At 33.7% G+C, this 9,683-nt stretch overlaps 1 protein-coding gene across 2 annotated transcripts; it reads right to left on the bottom strand.

The window, feature by feature from the left end:
• Nucleotides 1-416: 416 nt before the first annotated feature.
• Nucleotides 417-2,738, bottom strand: LOC145576592 (uncharacterized). Of its 2 annotated transcripts, none has more exons than XM_081634320.1 (2): nt 2,177-2,738; nt 417-1,697 (listed from the first exon to the last, which is right to left on the bottom strand). In XM_081634320.1, exon 2 carries the CDS (start codon nt 1,639-1,641, stop codon nt 703-705), a length of 939 nt encoding a protein of 312 aa, XP_081490446.1. In that variant the 5' UTR covers nt 1,642-1,697; nt 2,177-2,738; the 3' UTR covers nt 417-702. The 2 variants fall into 2 exon arrangements, with proteins under 2 accessions (XP_081490446.1, XP_081490445.1); XM_081634319.1 differs by having other exon boundaries at nt 417-1,730; nt 2,177-2,737.
• Between the last annotated feature and the right edge of the window lie 6,945 nt (nt 2,739-9,683).

The following is a 9,683-nucleotide window of genomic DNA, read 5'->3' on the forward strand; positions in this document are numbered from 1 at the left end:
GACATGGGTTTTGCAACGGAAAAAATGGTAATGGAATAAAATCTCTTAGGATATAAAACAATGCAGAGCCTTAATCCGAATTCCGAAAAGGATGGGATTAGCTACATGAACCAAGCAATTATCTCATGATTGTCCACAAAGATCCTCTAACTCACCCCTCACCCCCCCCCCCCCCCCCCCCACTCCCTCTACTAAGACTAATGAGGATTTCTTTCCAAAAAAAGAAATACAAAATATGAAGATATTCATGTTCTTCGAAAAAAAATAATAATAAATAAATAAATAAAATTGATGATAATCATGAAAGTTGCTGCTCCATGCAGCAACACATTTGAAAATTTAGATCATCACCTATCTGGATATTTGATTCAATGAGACAAATCATTAGGGAAAACAGCACAAGTAAATATCAAATGTTGAGATGAATATACGAAAGATCTTATTCCTTGTCGGTCAAAACACCGAAATCAGTCACATAATGCACACCACAACGAATGAAGGGACTATGAGTCTAGCAATCTAAACAAAATGCTATCTACACCGGTAATTTCTATATTGCCCACACTAGAACTGAAAGACCTGTCCAACAAGCAATTATAGGATTCAAAGGCAAGGAGGAAACACCCAACCAAAAACAGGTGTGGAATCAGAAGAATGTGAATGGCAGGAGAGAAAGCTTGTACAATTTGCAAAACGAAGAGTTTAGGGTGCATATTCCGTCTCAAGAGTCGGTTGTGTCCTAGTAACCATTGCTGCCGGTGCTTTAGCACTCCCCACTGACGTCATCCTCAGGGCTTCACCACCCTCTGAAGCCTTCTCCATATGCTGCATTTTTTTCTTCTGCTGATATTTTTTCAACCATGCTAACAACATTGCCAACAGCACCAACAATAATAATCCGCCCAGTACCGATCCAACAATTATCCAGACTTTCTTCATATTTTTCTTTTTCTTATGCTTATGAGAAACCGGAGATGGGGCAGGCGCTGAAGGTGCTGGGGAAGGAGATGTGCTCTCAACAACCAAAGCAAAATGCCCCTGTCGAAAAGTTGAACAGGTATTCTTCGCCACCACTCTGCTGAAATTGACATTACCACGAAGATCAAACCACAGACATTTCACCACAGACCCATCTGGCACAGATTTAACATTCAAAAATTGTATTTTTATCTGACTCAACGATGACCTAATATCCAATTCAGGCAAATTCGTCGCTGATAAGTTCACAGCATCATATGCAAGCAATCCAAGCATAGGAGCTAAATAAGTGTACCCCGACAATGGATAATACTCATTAGACCAATTTCCCAAGTTCTGATAAACAAGAACAAGCCTCTCTACATATGGCTGCACTACAACAGCAATTGGAATATCAAACTCTTTGTATTTTACACCCCTGCTTCTCAAACTACCACTCCTTAGCCTTATACCTGCAACCTTAATCCCTGTAAAATTCGAAGGCACTGTCCCATCATATACAATACCAGTCCTCGGATGAACAAATGCCCTGTAAGCATAATCCTGGAGAACAGCATCCAATTCACGAGCCGAGCTTGCAGGCGATTGTGCTACAATAATTGGTAACCAAGACGACGACAATAACATCAGAAGCACCACGAGACTTCGAAAAAGAAGCCCCATTGATGCAAAGAGACTCTAACAACTTGTCAGAAGTTCAAATGATTTCTTATCAAGATCTGCAAATGATAGGTACCAACCATGTCAAACACCTGTAATATTAAAAATTGAAACCCCTCAGATCCTCAATCAATAAGTTGAACTCGTCAAGCAAAGCAATAATAACAAAATAAAAATTAAAAAAAGGATTCCAGGAATTAGGAATCAATTAAACGGCTATTTCGTAAAAAGAAAAGGAAAAAAAAAAAAAAAGCAAAATTCCTAATTATTAAAGTTGCAGAAAAAAAAAAAATGAACAACAAAAAACCCAGTACTCTTTCTTCTTCATTAGTTTACTTTTTCCCCTTTACCTTTATAACTCTTCAAAAAGAAAACATAGTTCAGGAATCTATCTATTACTCTATGCATAAAGCCGTACAAAACAATGCATTTTCATTCAACCAACATTATTCAGATTAAATTGAACCCAGAAAAAAAAAAAAAAAAAAAAAAAAAAAAAAAAAAAAAAAAAAAACCAAACGAATATAAAGGAATGTACCTTGGGTTGAAGAGAAGCCGGAATGCCGAACCATTTTCGAAGCAGGATTTCAATGGCGAAGATTTTGATTGGTGAGAATAGAATAGAATTAAATTGTTTTAATTAAATTGGGGGAAAAGGACACCGTATAATGCAGGTAGTTTCAGAATCTTCCAAGCAAAGCACAGACCCACCACAATTTTCATTTCATTGAGCCTTATAATACTGAAGCAGTGTTAAACCCTAATTAATAAGATGAACAAAAATGGAAAGAAACTCTTGAGTTGCCGGAATTTTAGCAGTGTGAAAAGGAGGTAATAATTATCAGCAAAATAAATTAATATTAATTATAATGGTAATAATATTAGTTGATGAAGAAGGAAAGAAGTGAAGTGAAGGAGTGAAGACATTGTTGGTGTTGTTGAGAGAGAAGGAATTAGGGACACTTTGAGGTTTGCCAGCTAAGTTCCACACTCACATTCACACTAAACAGAAGTAACAACAGTACAGGCTGTACAGCTAGACTCCTTTGTTTTGGCTTTAACAAACTTTCATACGCACCACTCAAACAGTACTTGTTTATATCTCTAGGAATAGGATACTGCCATCAACAACAATAGAAAAACATAAAAAATAAAAAAAATGTGGGATGATTTACAGCGCATGTAACAATTTTTTTTATCGATTATGCAGCAATTTGATGTGTGCGGTGAACTCTTGGTCTATCAGCCTTATGTATACTACAATTAGAGGTGTCAAAAGCACATTGGATCTAACCCAATCCAATCCGAAACCGATCTAAAAAATATCCGATTCAGATTTGGACTCGCGTAGACATATTAATTTAGTATGACTTAACTTTAAAAATTTACCCGACCCGACCATATCAGACCCGATTCGATCATTCGAATTGACACCCCTAACTACAATATTGAAATGTATTACAGTAATAAAATATTTTAGTCCCTAGTCCCCTACATATACTTTGTAGTTCATAATGTATACTTGTATATCTTTGGTTTGTTATAAAGTTAACCTCGTTGCCTTTTATTTATTTTTTTTGTTCTGATGGTGGGTTTTTAAGATTCATAATTGCTTTAGTAGGATCTCGAGTAATTTGTAGAGAGATTTTACTATGGAGTATCCATTTTTTGACGGGAAAAAGAAATATCGTTAATAATAAGTCACACGGCATCTATAGTTATTGTCAAGATCTGTAAAACTGATAACCTGATAACTAACATAACTTTCACAATCAGAATAATGAATTCTAAGCATGCTCGAGCACAACTCCATCTCCACTTCTTCAAGCTTGACAGTAGCAGTGTTTTTTGATGTCTTTGCATCTATTTCAAAGTGGTGACCTTCACATTTTGATTTTATGTTATAATTATTCGGATAAAAAAATTAATGAAAAACCTAAAACCCTTTTGAATCCATATCATCTTCCTCAACAACCTAAAACGAACATTAAGGACAAAAAGGCAAAGAACGAGAAAGAAGATAAATAATATAGTTAGGTTAGAATCTTCCATAGTTAAAACCGTTGCTATAGAATGAGTATGGACAATATAGACTTTAAAGCCGTTAAAATTTTGTCAACGCCATTCTAAGTTTGCCAATTGTCATTTTGAAGATAAACCCCTTTTAATTAATGACGTGTAATGAATACTTAGGGAAGTTAAAAGCACAACCACATCATCCCTTGATTTGAGGAGTTAATCAAAGAGATGTCAATTAACCTAGTCAACGTTGTTAAAACTATAAATATCAATCTTGTTATTTGTGACTAAAAATCTAAGAGAAACGACAAAGGGATGACTTCAAATGCACATATCTCTCAATCTAGAATTGATTTTGAGGTGATTCGGGTTGAAAATGATAGTTTGTTTTATAAACTTTCAAAGTATTATCATATGCCCTACTTTTAATAAGAAATCAGATAGCCCAAACCATTGAGAGGTTCGTTAGAGCAAACTATTCTTTACAATGGTTTCTGTTGTTTCCGATTTTGTCTTCTTTGTTCGAGCTATGCTTATAACGACTACTAATTTTGTAATACTCCGTATTCATATTTTATAAATTAATTTAATATTTATGAAATGTATTTTGGGAACATTAATGTATAATTTTCTTAAATGGATAACTTGTATGCGTTTAGGGAATTTTTCAAATTCAACTTTGAGACCCACTGTGATCATGCTTTTAGGCATGGCAGCGCTTCAAGGGAAGGAAGTTAGAGATGGAAGAGTTGTCAACAAGTTTTAAAAACTTGTAAACTGTTCACTTGTGTGGAGGTTACACCCCCGTTCACAATCATGGAGATTTGCTAAATCCATAGTGGTCCGGAACCATGACTGGATAATCGGGGATGATGGTATGAATTCAACCTAAAAGAGATTGAGCCCGCCCTAATTTAGTCTCTACTTAATTCTTTTGATATTCATGTGCGCTTTTCGATCAACATACATACATCAAATTACTCCTAAGCATATTTAATCTACGTTGGTTGATTATTAATGCACAATCAAATTTATTATTGGTGATCACTTAAATTAAAATCATATTAGCTTAAATCAAAATATTAACTATCTTATTAGGCGTCATTACTACAAAAATGGAAAAAAGACGCCTAATTAGAGACTCGTTATCGTAACCAACGGGTATGTTTGATGTAAGAGATCCATTAATAGAGATAATGGGTCTCTTATAAGCCCTTAGGCCCACAACTTTATTGAGTGGAGTGAAATAAGAAACCCACGAATCAACGGGTCTCTTATCTCCCTTTTTCACTTTGCATTATTTACGGATGTAGGGAGGCCATCCTTTTGGCTCAATCTCTCTCCTCTGTACCTCTTTCTTTCTCATTGAGACACCGACATTCCTTTACAATTTTTTTCCTCTAAAACTTATTCCTCATTCACCTCTTTCTTTTTCCACCTTCATCAACAACTTCTACGAACAAATGCTTGCTCCTTGTGTTATTTGAGAAATCTCCGCCTTCAAGATCTCTCGTTGTTTAGCCTCCGACGACTGTTGCAAAGTGCTATTATGCAATTAGATCTAGATCTAATTAAGCATTCAAGGTAAATTCTCGAAATTTTTTAGCCTTTTTTCTCCATGTTTTCATATTTCAAGTTTCTGAATTTCTATTTGAAACACAACGAAACACAACCCTATTCTTAATTTTATCCTCTAACCTTATTTTCAATCGCCAAATAATGTTCTTTATTATCCTATTTTTTCTAGTAAATAAGATTTCATTTCGCTATTTTTTTAATTGGTGAGGTATTATTCTTATGGAATAATTTATACTATCAGATCTTCAAGACATTGAAAAATTATTCATCCTACTTTATTTTGAGATAAATTTTATCCATTGTCTTTGTCATGATACCGAGTAAATACTTATACAATTAGTTCTCCATTGTTATTGTCGATGTTTTGTTGCAATTTCTTTGATTGATTGGATGTTAATTGAGATGAACATACATGCAGAGTACTGATTTCATAATTGTATGCTTTTATAAATTGGATTTATTGTGGCCTCTAGTTGCTTGTAAAGTGGTGATTTTTTTCAATAATTTTTAGTGCATCTCCTATTTTCTTTGTTTTTGTAAGTTATAATGGTTCATTATTTGGTTTTGTCAGATTGCTTGATTTCATCTCACAAAATTATCAAACGAAGAGAGAGAATGGAGTACTCAAGCCTTGATGTAATTACAATTGTAAAATTTAGTAACTTATTATTATTATTATTATTATTTTTTTAATTTGCTGGGATTTTTTTTTGGTACCAATTTAGCCCATTATTATTACAGTGTTCTTGAAGTGTAACTTACAATATACTTCTAGTAGTATTAATTTTCTGCCATTTCGTATAAAGCGTAGAATACGCAAAATTCAAAATTAAAAAAAAAAAAAAAACTAATTTACTTTTTTAAAAAAAAAATTTGAGAGCGAAGAGACCCGTTAACTGACATGATAGGTCTGTTTGATACCCACTAGACATACCCCATTTCTCAAATAACGGGTCTCTTTCCCTTCAAAACTGTTAATGTCAAAGCATATATAACAGACCTGGTATCACTGACAACAGGGCTTTTTGTCCTCAAAAATAGACCCCTATTAATGAACGGGTCTCTTTATCAAAGAGACCCCTAAGATAGAGACCCAATCTGAGGCGGTCTGTCATGCATATTACAACGGGTCTCTTTGCCAATTTTTGTAGTAGTGCGTGATTTCAAGTACAAATTTCCTCTAAACCTACAAAAAGGTGTGATCAAGCAATAATAATAAATCATGAATAATCAAGCAATGTATAGTTGACACAACAATCATCGTCATAATCAAGATCATCAAAATATCATTAATAAGATCCTGGCATGATACTAAACGGTTTAATAACAAATCCTAACATGTCACTAATCAAAATCAAAGCATTATCCTAAACATGATATTAGAATTAATAATAATATCCTAACATGATACTAGAAATCATGAAGAATTCCTAACATGATATTAGGAATTAAAGCAATATTCTAAGCATGATTTCTACTCCAAAATCAAAGAATAAAGATAGTAGATTTACTCACTTTGATGCCTCGACTTTCTTGCTATTAAAACAATACACTTTAGTAAATTTCAAGAAAGATTAAAGCAATAAAGTAAATAAATCAAATAATAAATTGTTAAATATAGATTTGGGACCAAACCCTCAGAACTATCAACCTTTCACATCAAGTTCGAAGGCAACGTTGAGGATGGCTAGGAGTATTCAAATCTTGTGAATAAGGTATTGTGACTGTTTGGGGAGAGTATCAAGGATGTGTTTTGGATGTGTTTAGGTTAGGCTAAGAACATGAAAATCAAGATAGAGAGAGAGAATTAGAGAGAGTATTAGAACGGGCATTGATGATGATTGTTGGTGAAGAGAAAGTTGGAAAACGACCTCTATTAATAAGAAGAAAAGAGAGTTGAAGAGATTAGAAAAGATTAGAATTTGAATCGGAATAAAACTTCGGCGCGTTGGACAACAATTTTTGCGATTTTTGTTTTTATCATAACTCTTGATCCGAAAATTGGAATAAGATAAATAATATATCGTTAGAAAGCTCTGGAAATCTACTTTCCAACTCAATTGTAATCAAATTGATATCTTTTGTAGAATAAAATATATGGCCAAAATATTAGAATGGTGTCAATTTTGAATTGTTAAAAGAGAAGTTTTATTCAATCTCAAACTCTTTAATCTTTATCTTTTCGGAAAGGATAGATTAAAAACTTCTAGAGACTTCTAGATGTTCACAAAGAATCCTAATTGGTTTAGGATTGGGAACCCTCACATGATCATTGGGTCGTAGGTAAGATGGACTTAGGCTCAGTTTGGGTTTGGTTTAGTATTTTGACCATAACTTATTTGTTATAAGTCGGATTTGGGCTTATAATATATCCTTGGAAAGCTCTTTTCAGCTCCGTCAAACTAAACAATAATTGGACCAGGGTTATAGACCAAAATAATTTGGTTTAGATGTTTTTATAAGTTGGACACGAAATGAATGATTTTGGGCTTAAAGAAACGAAATAAATGATTTTGGATTAAAACATTTTAGTTGTGGTTAAATTAGAAATATGGTCAAGGCTTTAGGGAACTTCACGAGATCTTTCAACTCTTCACTGTACTCATTAATCAAAACGTGAAAGGTACTCATCATTAGGTTTTTGGAGAGACACAATCAGGTTTCTACAGTTTTCTACTTTATTTCAAGTCAAATTACAAAAGTTTCAAAAGGGCGTTTTTGGTAAATCATTATTTTTGAAGGGTTTGAGGGGGCATATAAATTCTCACCTCATGAGCAATTTACAATTGCCCAAGGTGAATTTTTAAAGAGGTAAACTTTTCTCTCTCTTTCTCTTTATTATTCTCTTTCTTTCCCTTTCTTTTCCCTCCCCTCACCGCTCACCCCTTCTCTCGCACTTACGCCAGGCCAGCCATGGTTATTCTCCCTGTTGTGTGCGTGAGTTTCAAATAAAAAACTTTGCTTTAATGAATTAAAATCTTTTTTATTTTTTTTTAATTATAAACACCTAAAAATGTCTCCCCGATCAAAACCCAATGATGAGTAAAAACCGTTCATCGCCTTTTGGTTCGAGTATAGTATTGACTAAAAGGAGTACTTGGTATCATTTAATAAACCCAATTTATTTAATTTTCCTACCCTGTTATTTCTTCAATTTTAACCTCATCCTTTTTATTTATCCTTTCCTTTATTTTCCTAAGCCCAATTCATGAAAAAAAAACAAGCCCATACACTAAGGACCTGTTCTGATTTACTGAACTGAGCTGAACTGAACTGAATTGATTGGAGCTCAACTGAACTAAACTGAATATTTTATAAGGGAAGGGTATTAGGAATTGAACTGATTGGAGCAGAACTGAACTGAACTGAAAATAAGCGGAAGAGAATAGGCCCTAATTCTACATTATTATGAAGTTCTAAACTCCTTAAACACGTAAACGTCTATTCAAACAGACAAAATTTATCAGCTTATAAGATGAGTTGTAGGGAATTATTTCAAGCATCCCACACTTGAGCCCCATTGTGATCATACACTTAAGCATGGTGGTGTCCAAAGGTATGGAAGCTAGAGCAAAAGAGTTGCCAACAAGTTTTAGGAACTTGTAAACCGTCCACAGGGTGAAGGTTACACCCCTTCACGATCCAAGAGATTGCTAACTCCATAGTGGTCCTGAACCATGACTGGATATTCGGGGATGAAGGTACAAATCCAACCTAAAAAAGTTTGAACCTGCCCTAAATAGGCCTTTACTTTGTTCTTCTCATATTCATGTGTGCTTTCCAATTAACATTAAATCAATATATTAACCCTAAACTTGTTTAATCTATTATTAATGCACAAACAAATCTACTATTGGCGATCACTTGAATTAAAACCATATTAGCCTAAATAAAATTATTAATTATCTTATTAAGCGTGATTTCAAGTACAAATTCCCTTTAAACCTGCAAGAGAGGGCGTGATCAAGCAATAACAATAATATATCAAGCAACATAACATTATTGATATAACAATCATCATCAAAATAATAATACTCTTAATCTCACCAAAGAATAATATTATTAGCAAGATTCTAGGCATGATACTAACACGTTAATAACAAACCCTAGCATGTCACTAAACATTAAAGATCAAAGCTTTATTCCAAACATGATACTAGCATGATATAAGAAATAGGAAGCAACCTAAGCATGATACCAAAAACATACATGATATTAGAAATATTAGTTAATACCATAAAAATGATAATAGGAATCATAAAGACATCCTAACATGATACTAGGAATTAAAATAATCTAAGCATGCTTTCTAAAGATATATATAACAATAAAACTACTTACTTTGTTGTCTCGTATCTCTTTCTATCAAAATAATACACATTGTTTTGGGTAATTTTACCCATGCCACGTGGGCCAATCAAGTCCTGACACGTGTCATACTCTGGTTG

This window comes from Chenopodium album, chromosome 13 (assembly GCF_948465745.1).
Source record: "Chenopodium album chromosome 13, dcCheAlbu1.1, whole genome shotgun sequence".
Lineage (NCBI taxonomy): Eukaryota > Viridiplantae > Streptophyta > Magnoliopsida > Caryophyllales > Amaranthaceae > Chenopodium > Chenopodium album.

Excerpts from the sequence above, each read along its gene's own strand:
- LOC145576592 (XM_081634320.1), bottom strand. The coding sequence starts at position 1,641 with ATGGGGCTTCTTTTTCGAAGTCTCGTGGTGCTTCTGATGTTATTGTCG.